Source organism: Ahaetulla prasina, chromosome 12, assembly GCF_028640845.1.
Source record: "Ahaetulla prasina isolate Xishuangbanna chromosome 12, ASM2864084v1, whole genome shotgun sequence".
Classification (NCBI taxonomy): domain Eukaryota; kingdom Metazoa; phylum Chordata; class Lepidosauria; order Squamata; family Colubridae; genus Ahaetulla; species Ahaetulla prasina.
The window spans coordinates 13103288-13120782 of record NC_080550.1 but is presented as its reverse complement, the minus strand read 5'-3'; the positions used below and the strand labels follow the sequence as shown (position 1 = coordinate 13120782).

At 42.9% G+C, this 17495-nt stretch overlaps 1 protein-coding gene across 1 annotated transcript in view; it reads right to left on the bottom strand.

Annotated features, from left to right (window-relative positions):
• Positions 1-17495, bottom strand: part of CARMIL2 (capping protein regulator and myosin 1 linker 2) — a 105425-nt gene that overhangs the window by 64768 nt on the left and 23162 nt on the right. Inside the window, exons 7-15 of the mRNA XM_058155413.1 lie at positions 14378-14448; positions 12623-12696; positions 11682-11757; positions 10698-10786; positions 9273-9367; positions 8039-8125; positions 7593-7702; positions 2561-2638; positions 2256-2332 (exon numbers count right to left, since the gene is read on the bottom strand). Coding sequence (XP_058011396.1) covers positions 2256-2332; positions 2561-2638; positions 7593-7702; positions 8039-8125; positions 9273-9367; positions 10698-10786; positions 11682-11757; positions 12623-12696; positions 14378-14448 — 757 coding nt within the window. The remainder of the gene's footprint in view (positions 1-2255; positions 2333-2560; positions 2639-7592; positions 7703-8038; positions 8126-9272; positions 9368-10697; positions 10787-11681; positions 11758-12622; positions 12697-14377; positions 14449-17495) is intronic.

The window sequence follows — 17495 nt, the reverse complement described above, 5'->3', positions numbered from 1 at the left end:
GAAGAATGGAGGGGGGAAAAAAGGGATGGAAATAAAAATGAATAGATTCATCCATCACTTTTTAAAATTTTGCAGCCTGGTGGCTGTTGCGGTATCTTGCACGGAGTTGCTTCTAGCTTAACAATCTGCTGAGAAAATAGCCCTTTTTCTTGTCTCACTAATAAGGCAGTTTGTCAACTGTTGCTGGACAGCTCCCTGCGAAGCAGGAAAGGCTAGTAAAGACCAAGTAGATGTTGGTCGCATGAGGCTGCGTAGAAGAAATATTGCTACGGTAGGCTGTGTCTTGAGGACACAAATGATTCTGCGCCTCCCAAGATTTAATGTGCAAATGCAAATTCTGGCAGAGATTATTCTCAAGATCTAAATTACAAACACGTACAATGATTACATCCTCAAGATCAGGGCTTCAGCTTGCATCAGGAACCAGGCAAAGCTTTTATGCAGCAGAGAGCCAGTTTGATTAAAAACTCCTGAAATAATTTTTGGCTTAATCTCCAGTTTAACTCTTGAGAGAGCTCTCGGAAGCCAAAAGTAATTTTAAAATGGAAAGAACCTCCATCCTGCTTCAAAAGGATGAACCATATGTGATCTAGTCCCCGCCCCTCTAAAGAATTGGCTGACTTGGGTTCTTATAAGCCTCGCCTTGCAAAAACTCTCCCCTTTGTTCTCTGCACTCTAGTTGCTCAATGTTGCAACTAGAACCCAGTGGTGGGTTTCTAGTGGTTCGCCTCGGTTTGGGTGAACCGGTAGTGTCAGTGGTAGGAGGCTCCGCCCACCCACCCAGACATCATCAGAGATGCTCTGCACTTGTGTAGAACGTTCTGTGTATGTGCAGAAGCACCATGCTCAAGCAAAGAGCGCAAACACATGCGCTCCCAGTTCCAGACCAGTAATGAGGGTAAGTGGAACCCATTACTGCTAGAACCATTGTGGTATGTTTTTGCATCTGGCTGTGTTTGCCTGGGAAGGTAATCCAGGGGTGAAATCTACTTACCTTCCTTACCGGTTCGGAAGTGCACGCGCCACGCACGTCACAAAACCTTTCCTGCGCATGCGCAGAGGTTGCAAAACACATTACTTCCAGGTTAAAACCAGAAAGTAATGACAGCCAGGCGGGTGGGCGGAACCTCGCACCGCAATTGCTACCGGTTCTCCAAAACTACCAGCCAAGATCGCTACCGGATCGCGCGATCTGGTCCGAACCGGGAGCATTTCACCCCTGAGGTAATCCCTGTCTTTCATTGGCAGTTAAGGTTCCAGTACTTTGTCATCTGGAAAAATGCGGCTTCAGAGTTATGCCAAATGGCAATAGGTAAGGGAGCACAGAAAGGCCAGCTTGTTTAAGATTTATGTTCCTTGCCATCTTTGTTCTTTTGTCTTATGCTGGTTTTGTCTCCCCCCCCCCATTCATTCTTTGTTTTCGAATGGTTTAACGGTTATATATTGCCAAAAGCTGGTGGGACTTGGGTGGCATATGCATTTAATACATCATTATTATTATTATCATCATTATGACAGATGGCCCCATGGTTAGTCAGAGGTGAAGACTGGATTTGGCATTTTTATCCACCACTCGAGTCCTTAACCAAGGACCTGGAATAGGCAGGTGTTCTTGTTTCATGGTATTAAAAATATTTGTTGCAGGATGTAAGCTGTTACAAGTCAAGCAGCCTTTTGTAATTGACGGTTGGGGATTTTGTCAATGCTGATAGTATTTAAGTGGCGCTCCAGATGTTGTGGGCTTGCATGAGGCGCCTATTACTATTCACTATTCATTCACTATTCGTTCATTATTCATTATTATGGTTGCTTGCACAGCTAGCCAGATGTTTCGCGTGAATCTGACATTTTTATCCCCCAACGGAGTCCTTCCCAAGGACTTGCAATATGCAGATGTGATTTGATTCCAGGTCCTTAGGAAAATTTACTGTGGCTCATCAGCCAGCCAGATGTTCAGACTGGATTTGGCCCAGTTATCCACCTATTGCATCCTTCCCAAAGGATCTGGGAGAGGCAGATGTTGTCATTCAATGGTATTAAAAGTATCATTGTACGATGTATGCTGCTCCAAATAGAGCTGTCTTTTGCAATTGACAGATGGGGATTGTGTCAATGCCGACGGTGTTCGTTCCTCTAGTAAATTTCAAAGCAGGTGGGTGCGCAAGTGCAGGGGGGAACCCAGCCTTCCCACCCCTTTCACCAACCTGTCCCCCCCAGCAGTCAGAGAAGTTCAGCAAAACATTTCTGGCTCTTACTTGTGTGAGTAAACATTCTTGCAGAGATTCAGATGAGTCAGGTTTACACAGCATCCACCAGCCAAGGCACCGAAGAGCTGGCAAGAGGAATAAAAATAGCCAGAGAGATGGTGAGAAACAAGTCAACTCACGGAGCAGCTGTCTGGCTTAACATACGAGAGGCTTCCCTGTCCTTTTCATTACAGGTACTCATGACATTCTTTGCAGTCATGATGGACTTCACCAAAATGAGGCAGGAAGAAAAGGACAGGACGTCACACATTCCAGGAGGATCGGAAACAATGGTTGCTACGGTAGTTGCTCACCATCTCCAGAGCACAGTCTGACCCAGAGAGATCGAGATGACCCAAAGCATTTGGCTGGCTCAGGAAGGAAAACAAGCCCTGTAAAAAAGAGACGGAGGAAAACAGATGCAAAGAGAAATAGCTGCTGTGCTCTTGTCAAGAACAAGACAAGGGCTCAGGGACTAGGACGTTGAGCTTGACGATCGAAAGGTTGGCAGCTCAGCGGTTCGAATCCCTAGAGCTGCCGTGTAACGGGGAGTAATGGGGTGAGCTCCCGTTACTTGTCCCAGCTTCTGCCAACCTAGCAGTTTCGAAAGCAGGTAAAAATGCAGGTAGAAAAAATAGGGACCACCTTTGGTGGGAAGGTAACAGCGTTCCGTGCGCCTTTGGTGTTGAGTCATGCCGGCCACATGATCACGGAGACGTCTTCGGACAGCACTGGCTCTTCGGCTTTGAAACGGAGATGAGCACCACCCCCCTAGAGTCGGGAACGACTAGCACGTATGTGCGAGGGAACCTTTACCTTTTATCTTGTCAAGAACTTCTACTTAGGGCAGTGACGGCTAACGTTTTTCTCGCCGTATGCCGAAAGCGCGCACGCATGCTGATACCCATAATGCAATGCTCCCTTGCGCATGCGTACACAACCTCCCCATGCATGCGCACGCGACCCCCTCACACACACCCGTTTTTGGCCTAACAGGCCTCCCTGCAGCCTCCTGGGCCCAAAAATGGGCCAAGTGGGGGCATACCGTAGCCCCGTGGTTCCCCCACCCGCACGCATGCACAATGACACCCCCCTGTACATGTGCATGTGACCCCTTCACATGCCCACGCACCCCCTGCGCATGCGCACACATCTCCCGCATGCACCCCGCCCCCTGCGCATCTTGAAAATCAGCTGGCCAACGGGAGGCACATGCGCATGCGCAGTAGAACTGAGCTGGGCGACGGCTCGTGTGCCTGCAGAGGGGGCTCTGCATGCCAGCTGTGGCATACGTGCCATAGGTTCGCCATCACGGACTTAGGGCATGACATCAACTTACAACCACAATTCAGGGCCAGAATTTTTCCATGCCTAAACGAGGCAACTCTTAAGTGAGCGACGGCCAATTTTACAACCCTTTTTGCCATTGTTGTTAAACAAATTGCTGCAGTTCTTAAGTGAATCCTGTGGTCGTTAAACAAATCCGGCTCTCCCCGTTGATTATGGTTGTCGGAAGCCAGCTGGGAAGGTCACAAATGGTGATCACATGATCCCGGGATGCTACATACCAGTTGCCAAGCATCTACTCCCCACTAAAGTGGGGAGGCAAGGAAAGTTTTGGGTCCCGTCCCCTAAGGAGATACATCTGGTGGGATCCAGAAGAAGGGCCTTCTCTGTGGTGGCTCCTTCCCTCTGGAACATCATCTCCTCAGGGATTAGACTGGTCCCCACTCTAACTCTCTTTCAGACAGCCCTGAAAACATGGTTTTGTCAGTGGGCCTGGGGAACTCAGAGTGGGATGGAGCCCATTCAGTGGTTTAATTGATTGTGTGTTGTCGCCGAAGGGTGAATGGGAGGGGTTTTTTAAAATTATTATTTTACTATTTTATTATTTTTCTTTTTATTCTTTTTATTTCTTTTATATGGTGTTTTTATATCCTTGTAAGCTGTCTGGAGTCACCGTGTGCGAGTAGCTGGCAACATAAATTTTCTAACTAACTAACTAACTAACTAACTAACTAACTAACTAACTAACTAACTAATAAATAAATAAATCAAAATAAATCAATCAAATCAATCAAATCAAAGAAAAGAAAAGAAAAGAAAAGAAAAGAAAAGAAAAAATAAATCCAAATTTTGATTACATGGACATAAGCATGAAGACTGATTGCAAGTCACTTTTTTCATTTCTGTTGTAAGTTCGAACAGTTGCTGAACAAATGTTCAAGCAAGTCAAGGACCACCTGTAGATAACCTTACCTACTTCGGAAGCATTCAGAAATGGAGCAGGCGGAAAGTCCTGCAGTAAAATGATTTTATGAGATTATAATTCTGATTGAGCTTCTTTAGTGATGTTTCCGACCGCCATGGAACTATCTTTACAGACCAAGAGATTTTTAAGGTTGGGATAGCTCGAGAAAGGGTGCAACATTACACATCCATCAATCATTTTTGTGACTGACTTTTAAAGAACTTTTCTGCTGAATTTTGGCCAGGTGACTATTAAAAATCAGTGGTGCTGATTTAACCTATAGCACAATATTTTAAAATAGATTTTTTTTAAAAAAAGCAAACCCTTCCCTGACTTCACTACGATGAGTGATCTGATCATTATCTTACTTCTCGATTCTTCAGCCATTAAAAATGATATGTTGTGGCCCACCAGCGGAGCTGGCAGCAGAGTCAGACAGTGAGGAGGTTGGGGAGGAACATGGGCCAGTCCTGGGGGCTGGGGAAAGCTCGGAGGAGGGCTCTGTGTCAGAGAGGGAGATAGACAGTAGTGAGGCAGAGGAACAGCTGGAGCCCGTTCCCAGTGTGCGCATGCACAGAGCTGCCAGAAGACAAGAATAACACAGAAAGCAGGGGCGACTCAGGAGTAAAGCCACACGTTGGAGGTGATTGACCCCTCCCATGGGAAACAAAAGAGGAGCGAACAGGGAGGGGGCTTTTGCAGGAAACAATTCGTTCGTTTGGTAGTTTCAAGAGTGGAAAGTTCTGTTCATGACTCTAAGAGACTCTGTGCCAAGTTTTGCCTTACTCTGCGTTTGGAAACAAGTTACGTGGCAGCCTTCCAAGCGAGATAAGTTCTGTGTTAAGAAATATGCCTTTGAAAAACTGTTTGAACAAACCTTGTTGACTGTGAATGAAAGCAATTCACAGTCGTGTAAATAAAAGAGGTTTTGCAGGGACCAATTCCTGCTTCCTGCTTTTTAAAGGGAGCCTAGGTCAGAACATGATCTTAGTTCACTAGAATATTCCCCTTTACTTGTAAGGAGTGAACTAAATACGGACTGGATTGTGTCACACAAAAAAAGTGCAGACTTTCAAGCCACTATCTTACTTACCTAGGTAAACGGGAAGGTAGCTGGTGGAACAATATTAAAAATATCACAGCATTGATCAAACGACTCATGATCCAAATTCAGATTCAAATATAACACTTAAAAATCCATACCAGTTATATTTCTCACCACAATTCTATTTAATTAGTAGGGAAATTGTTTCTGGAGTACAAGCAAAATCAGTGAACCGTGAATGTTATATCTCTTTCATTGGGGGAAACTGCAAATATTTTGCCTTATTTACTCTTCCACCAATTATGTGTCAATTCTACAAGGAACATTTTGTCAACAATTAAAACGGCTCCTCAGATACTGATAGTCATAAAACCTCTGATGGGTGAAAACTATGTAGTCACCGAGCTAGTTGCAAAGTTTGCTGAAATAGCCAGAAAATTGAGCAATTTTTCTCTTGTGGGATACAGTTGACTGCAAAGGATATGAGTATGTGAAATGGTTTTATGTTTTGAAATCTACTTTTATTGGTTTGAGAGCAATTAAACTGAAATGCTTCTGCATCTTAACACTCCTTTCGTACGCTTGAATTGCAAAGCCTTTGGCTATAACCAAGACAAAAGTGTATCGGTTATTTAACTGCCACCAACAAAGCAAATCACCACATAACATAGACTTAATTTATCTTTTCATCACACAGATTTCATGTCCCATCTAATCCTTACTGCAAGTTATCCTCGCCTTACAACAGTTTGCTTAGCTACAAGGGCGCTGAAAAAAAGTGACTTACGACCATTTTTCCCACTTATGACCATTGTAGCATCCCCAGGGTCATGTGATTTACATTCAGATGCCTGACAAAAGGTTCACATTTATGGCGGTGGCAGTGTCCCCGGCAGGGGTGAAATGCTCCCGGTTCGAGCGAACCGGTAGCAATGGCGGCCGGTGGTTTGGAGAACCGGTAGTGATGGTGGTGCGAGGCTCTGCCCACCTGCCTGGTTGTTGTTGAAACCAGGAAGTAACCTGTTTTTTTACCCTCTCCGCATGCACAGAAGGGTTTGCACATGTGCAGAGGGTCCGTGCTTGGTGCGTGCACTTTCCAATCGGTAGGAAAGGTAAGTAGATTTCACCTCTGGTCCCAGGGTCACGTGATCCCCTTTTGTGACCTTCTGACAAGCAAAGCCAATAGGAAAGCCAGATTCACTTCACAACGGTGTTACTAGTTTAACAATCGCAGTGATTCACTTAACAAATGTGGCAAGAAAAGTTGTAAAATGGGGCAAAACTCACTTAACACATTTAACAAAACTCACCTGGGAACTGGGATTATCTGTTTCTCTCTGTTTTAAGGAGTGAAGAAGGCAGGGTTATTTGTTAAACTGCTCCCATACAGGGGTCAGCAATCTTAACCATTCATTTGGACCCATTTCCCAAAGAAAAGAAAACACCAGGAGCCACAAAACCCTTCCCGTGCCTGACTATTTCCTGAGCGCCCACAAAACTAGCATATGTAGTTGAATTAAATGTTCTGTTTTCTTCTGAAACTTTTCTTTTCTTGGATTTATCCATAGTTAAATGGATAAATCCATAGGGCCTTCCCATAGGGCTGGGAAGTGGCTCAGGCTGCTAATGCAGCCTGTTATTAACACACAGCTGCCTGCAATTACAATTACTGCAGGCTGGAGTCCCACCAGGCCCAAGGTTGACTCAGCCTTCCATCCTTTATAAGGTAGGTAAAATGAGGACCCAGATTGTTGGGGGGGCAATAAGTTGACTTTGTATATAAATATACAAATAGGATGGGACTATTGCCTTACACAATGTAAGCCGCCCTGAGTCTTTGGAGAAGGGTGGGATATAAATTCAAATAAAAAAAAAAGTTGGCCTACTGGGGGTTGAAAAGCTCAATAAATTGCATGCTGGCAGGTGTCGCACATTGGCGGTTGTGGTGCATATTTTGAGCAACAGGGAGCCGCAGCACAGGGATGAAAGAGCCGCATGCGGCTCCAGAGCCGCAGGTTGCTGACCCCTGCCATAAGTCATTCACACTTACATTTCCACCTTCAGCCAACAAACTTCCTGGATTTCCAGAGAGGTCCAGGTGGGATAGGCTGGTTCTGAATTGTCCATTGTTGATGAAAGATTGACATAAGGCCATCATTCCTAACGAGACACAGTCAAAAATATAACGTTAAGAATACATCTGGGGAGAGAAATTCTCCAGGCCTAGTTCAAATTACATGACAGAATTTCCTTCAGAACTTCTTCCTTTCAAAGAAACAATTTTAGAGAAAATCTTGGGGAAGGAATGTGCACAGTGTCGGATTTAGATGTAAGCTGAACAAGCTACAGTTTATGCAACTAAAAGGCTCCAGACCGCCAATCATAGTGATCGATCTCACGGTAGGACAGCAATAGTGATCCAATGAAATAAGAGTTTGTGGATCTCAGACAATCATCATTAGAAGTTTTGTAGAGAAGAACCAGGATGGGATTTACCTTTCTGAGTCACAGAAGTCCTTGCGAAATTCAAGGACTGGAAACCCTTGTTCCTTTGCTCGAAGGTCTGGCTTAGAGCAATTATACCTGTAGGCAGAGTAAGTCAACCATAGACAAGTCATAGAGATGGTGTAACCCACCATTTATACCAGTAGTTGTCCGTTTATACGGTATGACAGGTTTCTATTGTGAAGGATTTATGAGCAAATTCATACAGATGCATACACCCATCTGAGGTTCTGCCATAATTGGCTTAAATTACAGATACAGTTCTACATGAGGAATTATTGAGTCTGTCATCTGCACCTCTACAACTGTCTAGTTTGGTTCTGCAACCCAAGAAGGCAGACACAGACTTCAGAGGATCATTAGAATGGCAGAAAAAACAATGGCTACCAACCTGCCTTCCATTGAGGACCTGTATACTACACGAGTCAAAAAGAGGGCTGTGAAAATATTTACAAACCCCTCACATCCTGGACATAAACTGTTTCAACTCCTACCCTCAAAACGACACTATACAGCAGAACAACTAGACACGAGAATAGTTTTTTCCTGAACGCCATCACTCTGCTAAACAAATAATTCCCTCAACACTGTTAAACTATTCATTAAGTCTGCATTATTATTACTGTTAATCTTCTCATTGTTCCCATCACCCTTCTCCTTCCACTTATAAATGTATGACTGTAACCTTGTTGCTGGTATCCTTATGATTAATATCGATATTGTTTTCTGATTGCTTATTTGTTCCCTATGATTATCATTAAGTGTTGTACCTTATGATTCTTGAATGTAACCTTTCTTTTATGTACATTGATAGCATATGCACCAAGACAAATTCCTTGTGTGTCCAATCATAGTTGGTCAATAAAGAATTCTATTCTATTCTGTTCTGTTCTGTTCTGTTCTATTCTATTTCTCCCAATAGCTTTCCATGTCTAAATGTGGGCTTGAACCTGGATCTCCCTAGATCTGATCAACATGTTAACCATAATACCAACTCTTCACAGGCTCCTCCATGGTGGGCACCCTCCAATGTGTGGACGAAGATGGCACCATAGCCCTGGCTATATAATCCCACCAGCAAATTCAGATCCATTTCTGTCATACCATTTTAATCATACGACAGTTGAAAAGCTGGACAGTAATGATGAATCCAATCCATTTTTTATGGCCAGATTATGGGAAATTTTACTTCAAAGCATTTGCTGAGACATTAGGAGTATCCTACCTCGGTCCTCCAGGAGGTTTCTAGAGAGATTAAGACTGTTTAATGCAGAATCTGGATATTCTTGAAGGACAAGGGCCATCTGCTGCGCAAAGTCACTACAAAAGACAATTTCACACAATAACAAAGGATCCATGCAGAGAGATATAACAAGGCTGTGAGCAAATATTTGTAGCTGTCTGGAGTTTGCTCCCTCCTTTGAGGTGCTGTGTCTTATCCATGACATATTTTTCACAACACAACTCAAGCACCATGGAGTGGGACATAGTCCTCTGAATTCAATTGTTTGACAACAGTTCAGGATTTAATGGGTTTTCCTTTCATTCTGTGCTTCCAAAGTATATCAAAACATTTATGAAATCCAGCCTGGGTTGAAGAGAAAGGGACGAAAGGAGACTAAATGTAGAATCATGCATAAATTATAACTTTGAGGATAATCCCTGACTTCCCTTCTAGCTTTGAGATTGAGGGACAGCCTGTGGTTTGGTGTACACTCAATGGAAATGTGGAAGGAGAATTTGTGGTCACAAGAAGGTTGAGCAGAATTGTCGACCACAGTCCAGTTGGATAGGACTGATTTCTTATTTGGCTTCTGATTAATGTATAAATGTAACCTAGAAAAACAGTGGAGATCAACCCTGACTGCTCTTTAGAAGGCCAGATCCTGAAGGTGAAACTCAAATACTTTGGCTACCTAATGAAAAGGAAGGACTCCCTGGAGAAGAGCCTAATGCTGGGAACGAATGAGGGCAAAAGAAGAACGGGACGACAGAGAACGAGGTGGCTGGATGGAGTCACTGAAGCAGTCAGCGTGAGCTTAAATGGACTCTGGAGGATGGTAGAGGACAGGAAGGCCTGGAGGAACGTTGTCCATGGGGTTACAGTGGGTCAGACACAACTTTGCAACTAACAACAGCAAAGAAAAACAGCTAAAGTCAACCAGGAACCATATAAGTATGTCCTTCTAAGCCTACATAAGAGCTTGAGTTTTTCAATGCTGCATTTGTGCACAACACGACTATCTGAAAATACAGTATTCTGGTTTCTCCAAAATTATAATGTAGCTATGTGTAAAAGTAGTAGTTTTAAAACATATAAAATTTGTTGAACTACCCAGAATCATTGGGACTCGGCCAGTATACACATTTTACTGCTACCATTACTAATAGCAATGATTCATTCTCTTTCATTAAATTGTTTTGTTTTGTTTTTGTGGGTTGGAGTTCTTTTGTTTGGTTATTTTCCAAGATAGTTTACTCACCTCTGAATAACTGCAGTGTTTCTTCTGCAGTTTGCTTTAAATTATTGGATCTCCTAGTCGGCTACTCTAAGGCAAATTCAATTGTCAGAAAGCGTCCACATTTTACCGCAATTAGCATTTTATTTCTTAAATTTCTACGAAGCTGTAGGTCAAGCATCTTTGCTTACCATTTTAAGCCACAGTTTTCCAGTTCCAACTCTTTCAAAGTCACCGATTTTCTTAGGGCCAGAAGGATCTCCTCCAAAATAACCTGATTCTGTTATAAGGAAAAAAGCCACACACAGGCAACACTAAGAAAGGAAAACAGAGGGAAAGTTCTCCTTCCAAGTTACGAAAAAGAGTGAAAGTTATGATCAAAGAATCGCCAGATATTTCTTGACATTTTACTGGTCTACAGCAGGTTAATAATCAATAACTCAGTATTGAAAGGCCTTATTACATTTCTATCCAACTTCATCTATTCTCTCTCATCTTCCATTCTGATCATTATCACATCCTGGCCTGGTTATGGAAACATTAAAAACTATTTTATTCCTGAGCAGACTGTAACCCTAGTCACACAATAATCTTAGCACATCGAGATGCTTTTATACAATGTGCTAAATTTGATTAGGGTTAAATCTGTGCCAGAGTGTTTACAGCATGACTACTATGTTGAGACAACCCAGGAGCAAAATACAGGACACAGAAGTTTGTCTTACAAACAGTGGTTTATATACAAGACTTCTATATACATACACACACGTGGTAGGCACATAACAGGCAAGCAAGCAATCTTCAACTCTACACAGAGAGCTACAATGCAGATAGAACACAAAAGGAGAGTGATACACGAGGAGAGAGAGAGACGCCCTCTCATGGCCTCCCTTATATAGACATCTTCTTAAAGCGGCAATAACCCTGCTGACTCATCCTCAGTTTTAAAGTGGCAATAACCTTGCTAACTCATCCTGGTCCACAGTCTTACAGCGGCTGGTCAGCTTTAAATCATCATTACCCTGACACTCCTCCCATTTAAAGCTGTACAGCTGAATGCTTTAATATATTCACGATGTTCTCTATTTCCATTATGTCCCTGCTTCCAGCTTCGGTTCCTACTCTATAGATGGGAGGGGTTTTTTTTAGGTCTCTCGGCTGGCTACTGCACTCACCAGTTTGAAGTCTTTGCAACTTAGCTTTGTAAACCACTGATTAAAGGATAAGCTGGCTACACAAAGAGCGATATCTCTGCAGAAAAATAAAAACAATATACAAAGATAATGTCAGTGCCAGTTGGAAAGTGTTGGAGCTAAAATAGCAGTTCAGGAAAAATCTCATCTAACTACAGTGAGAACAATTAACCAGCGGAACCGGTTGCCTCCTGAAGCTGTGGATGCTCCATCATCGGAGGTTTTTAAGAAGAGGCTGGGCAGCCAATTGTCTGGAATGATATAGAGTCTCCTGCTTGAGCAAGGGTTTTACTAGATGACCTCTAAGGTCCCTTCCGATCCTGTTATTCTGTTAATCTGTTATAAGACTTTAGACCAGGGGTGAAATGTAAAATTTGTTACTACCGGTTCTGTGGGTGTGGCTTGGTGGTGGGGAGTAATGTGACTGGGTGGGTGTGGCCAACTTTTTTTTTTTTACTTTTAAAAGCATTTTTTCTACAACCTCTTCGGCCGAAGAGTTTGTAAAAAAAATGCTTTTAAAAGCCAGAGGGAAAAAAGCTCTTAAAGGGTTCTGACGATCCCAGCTGAGTTGCCTGATCACCAGAACCCATGGGGTATGCCTGATTTGCTCAAGAACTGGGTGATTCACTTAACAACTGCAGTGATTTGCTTAACGACCATGGCAAAAAAGGTTGTAAAATTGGGGGCGACTCACTCAGTAACTGCCTTGCTTAGCAACAGAGAAATTCTGATCCCAGTTGCAGTCGTAAGCTGAAGTCAACTCATTTAAGGTTAGAATTCTGCATCCTTTTTTTAAAGCAAGGAATGAAATTGGGGGCTGCAGGTGTTTGAACTTAACACTATTTCATGATTGCTGTCGCACAAACTCCAGCCTACAATTTGCACATCCAAGCCCTAACCCAGATTCTTTTATATAAACTCACGGGCTGGGCAGGTGGTTGAAATCCAGTAGGTTGAATTCTCTGCATCCCCGAGTGTGATAAATATTATCCACATCCTGGGAGGGGGAAAAAAAATCTTCTCTTACGGCCAATAAGAAAATATTAGACTGTGCAGAAATTGACAGATTAATATTGAAGATAAAAGACAAAGAAGACACACAATATTTTTGAACTTGGGACTTGTTTTATCAATGGTTGGATAACAGGTAGAAATTAGGAGTTTAATAGGTAAAGGTAAAGGTTCCCCTCGCTCATATGTGCTAGTCGTTCCTGACTCTAGGGGGCAGTGCTCATCTTCATTTCAAAGCCGAAGAGCCAGCGCTGTCCGAAGACGCCTCCATGGTCATGTGGCCGGCATGACTCAATGCCAAAGGTGCACAGAACGCTGTTCCCTTCCCACCAAGGTGGTCCCTATTTTTTCTACTTGCATTTTTACGTGCTTTCGAAATTGCTAGGTTGGCAGAAGCTGGGACAAGTAACGGGAGCTCACCCCGTTACACGACAGCACTAGGGATTCGAACCACCGAGCTGCCGACTTTTCGATCGACAAGCTCAGCGTCCTAGTCACTGAGCCACTGTGTTCCGGGCTTCTTATTAGGGGATGTCTTATTTTGGGGAAAACAGGGTACATTTTTAGCAACATGCCCGCAAACTAAATGTTCTCCCAAGCCTTCAGGTAGATCCTTAGGGAACCCCTGGCAGTTTTTACATTGTAGGGAGCTGGGGTGTCCAAATGTATAGGGCTCTTTTCTATATGTTCAAGGGGAACCTTTACCTTTAATAAGAAGCCCAGTCGGGCTTGTGAGCGCATGGCAATAAGGCCAAGTGCTTATTTCAGGGTTCAAAAAAATATAAGACAGGGTCTTATTTTTGGGGAAACACGGTAGTAGGGAAAATGCTAAAAGCGGCAGATCAAACACCTTATATTTCTGTAAATAAAGGAGGGTGAAATAAAAACACACACACATTCTCGAGCTAATTTCTTATTGGCTCTAGCACAGCAATTTGCAGCATACGTTCCACCTTTCCCTCGAAGAAAATCTTCTTCCAAGATTAACTTCCAGTGCAGTTGATCTTGGAAGAAATAACAATTTCGGAACATCAACCCACAAATCCTCTATTCCTGAATCTCTCAGAGAACTCATGACTGGCAGAGACCTGATAACAAGGTCAGCCAATGAATAGGGTTTAGCAACAAGGTCAGCCAATAGGAGCTGAGGCAGGAAGGAGCCTGGGCGTGGCTTTGTAGCTCTGAGTGCTGCTCTGGGAATCGAAACTGAAACTAGTCTAGTCTGTCTACAACTCTGAATGGAAAACTGTTCTCTCCTTTGCTGTGGGCATTGTATATTTATTTTCATGTGTTCTATTATTATATATAAAGAGATGTTAATGAACCCTGCTGGATCAGTTACCTGTGTGTGCTTTCTGGATTTGATTTCTGCAACAAAACTCGGACAGAATCTTTCAAAGAACTTACTGCTTGACAAATGAACCTGTTGTAAAGGCACAGTCAGTCCCAAAGGCAACAAATGGACCGTCTCCATCTTTTGAAAAATTCACAATAAAGGGTTCTCTTATTGTAAGATTTCCGGTCTCACCAACAACAGTCCTTGCCTGAATTGTGTGTCAACACACTGAAGCTGATGGTTCTACAAAGCCCAAAGTTGTTGGGTTTTTTTTTTTATGTTTGTGGCTAAGCTAAAAATGACTCATCTCATTCCTAGCGTTCCGCCTTACCCATTGGATTTCCTTTTGAACAGAAAGGCCACTGTAATCGCAGAGGGCAGCGTAGGTCTCTGAGAATCCACCTGTAAGCACGAGGAGATGCTAAGTATTATAGAACAGGAGTCACCAACCTTTCGGATCTCAGGGACCACTAAATTCATAATTTTAAATCCCGAGGACCACTAATATGAATTTTTTAAAAAGATAAATAGTATCTAGTGCAATATAAAAAATGCAAATAATTTTTCTGCGGACCACCAAAATTTTCTCGTGGACCACCAGTGGACCACTGGTTGGTGACCACTGTTTCATTTCATTTATTTCATTTATTTGATTTTTATACCGCCCTTCTCCCGAAGGACTCAGGGCGGTGTACAGGCAAATAAAAACAGACAAGACAATATTATATAAAATGCAAGATTAAAAAACTTATTATAATTTGCCTAAAAATTTAAAAAATATAGAAACTAAAACCCCATTTAAAATTAATAATAAAAACTATAAAATCCATAAAATTTAAGCCAGCCCCGTGCGAATAAAAAAAGGTGTGTCTTCAGTTCATGCGTAAAGGTCCAAGGTCAGGTATTTGGCGAGACCCGGGGAAGTTCGCTCCAGAGTGGGAGCCCCACAGAGAAGGACCTTCCTGGGGCCGCCAGCCGACATTGCTTGGCGGACGGCACCCTGAGAAGTCCCTCTGTGAGAGCGCACGGGTCGGTGGGAGGCATATGGTAACAGCAGACGGTCCTGTAAGTACCCAGGCCCTAAGCCATGGAGCGCTTTAAAGGTCATAACCAAAACCTTAAAGTGCACCAAAAGCCACAGGTAGCCAGTGCAGTCTGCAGGAGAGGTGTTACATGGGAGATACGTGACACTCCCTCTATCACCCGCGCAGCTGCATTCTGGACTAACTGAAGCCTTCGAGCGCACTTCAAGGGGAGCCCCATGTAGAGAGCATTACAATAATCCAAGCGAGAGGTAACGAGTGCGTGAGTGACTGTGCACAAGGCATCCCGATCAAGGAAGGGGCGCAACTGCCGAACCAGGCGGACCTGGTGGAAGGCCCCCCTGGAGACGGCCGTCAAATGATCTTCAAACGACAGCCGCTCATCCAGGAGGACACCTAAGTTGCGCACCCTATCCTTTGGGGCCAGTAACTCGCCTCCAACAGTCAGCTGCAGCTGCAGCTGACTGAATCGAGATGCCGGCATCCACGTTATAGAAGACAGGGGAAGAGTTTACATAACTTTACAGAGAGCCATCAATTAATCTACAGATCCCCAGAAATGACATTAAATAAAAGTACAATTCGGTTGCTGTCGCATATGGATGGATACAAAACAATGTTCCAGGAGAGGAAATAATAATCCGAAAAATCTTACAGTGTGCAGAAATGGACAAGATGACACTAGAAATTAAGGAAAGGGAAGAGTCGGAATACTACAAAGTGTGGAATAAATTATATGATTGGTTAGAAAAAAGAAATCAAAATAATAAATTAGAATGTTAACCGAATTAAATTAAAATCAAGAAGTGTAAACCATTGAATTGTGGACGGATTGGTAAATAGATACCAACGTAAATATAAGTATGTAGAGGAATGATTGAATAAGAACAGAGAATATATATTTATGCCGATATGCAAGCTGTAAAATATGTAATGTTATGTTTGTTATGTGTTTTTAATGTGTTTTTGTCTTTTGTTGTATTTTTCTTTATTTTGTTTTTAAAAGTTAAAAGTTTAATAAAAATTATTTTTTTTTAAAAAAAATTACAATTTGGTTGTAGCTGATGTAGTCTCAAGATCAAGCTGGGAGATAGGCTTGAATCTCAGAGTTGCGCTTGCTTAACAGGGAAATGAAAGGAACCTCCTCAAAGATTGCATTAAAGGTAGTCCTTGACTTACAACAGTTCATTTAGTGACCGTTTAAAGTTACAACGGCATGGGAAAAAAATGATTTATGACTGTTTTCACACTTAATGATCATTGCAGCATTCCCCATGGTCACGTAATCAAAATTCAGACGCTCGGCAACTGGTCCATGTGGTATTTCTAATGGTTGCATCCTGTCCCGTGGTCACATGATCCGCTTTTGTGACCTTCTGACAAGCAAAGTCAACGGGGAAGCCAGATTTGCTTAACAACCGTGTTACTAACTTAACAATTGCAATGATTCACTTAACAAGAGTGGCAAGAAAAGTCATGAAATCGGGCAAAACTCGCTTAACAAATGTTTCACTTAGAAACATAAATTTAGGGCTCAATTGTGGTCCTAAGTTGAGGACTACCTGTATTTTTGGCAATCGGGCATTCTCTAGGCAGTGGTGTTGTCAACGGCAAATCGTTTCAACTCAGAAGCATCCTTCAGTTAGCTTTGTAGGTGCTTCTGACATGAATACGGACAGGTCTTTGCTTAAAATGCTTTCTAAAGAGTAGAGTATTGGAAGGAAACAGTTCAATAGCTTAGTAGTATTTCCAAACGGAGGGTCATTTAGATCTTGTGACACACTGTGAAGTTCTGCTTCAGAAAGTGCATGGAAGTTCCGATTGGACAGTAACAACACAGTTGTGCATTAAGTCAAGGGAATGGGTACATGCTACCTTCAAGCAGTGGTGGTATTCAGCCGGTTCTTTCCAGTTCGGGTGAACCGGTAGCAGTGGCTGCAGGAGGGTCCACCCACCTGCCTGGATGTCATCACGTCTTGTTTTTGACGCCCTGTGCATGTGCAGAAGGCCCTGCGTGCGTGCACTCACATTTGCGAACTGATAGCGAAGGTAAATGAATACTACCCCAGTCTTCAAGGTTATTTAGATGCTGACTGTCCTCAGTTACAATTCCCTTGGGGGGAATATTATGAAATTGTAATCCCAACTATTTCCCAACTATGTCATCCCAACTAATATCGCAAAATCTAAAATGGACAGTTAACATCAAAAACGTCATTAAAAAAGCTTAACAAAGAATGCTCTTTCTGCGCCAACTCAGGAAGCTCAAACTATCCAAAGAGCTGCTGTGATACAGTTCTACAGAGGAATTATTTGAGTCTGTCATCTGTGTCACTATAACTGTCTGGTTTGGTTCTGCAACCCAACAAGACAGACATGGACTTCAGAGGATCATTAGAACTGCAG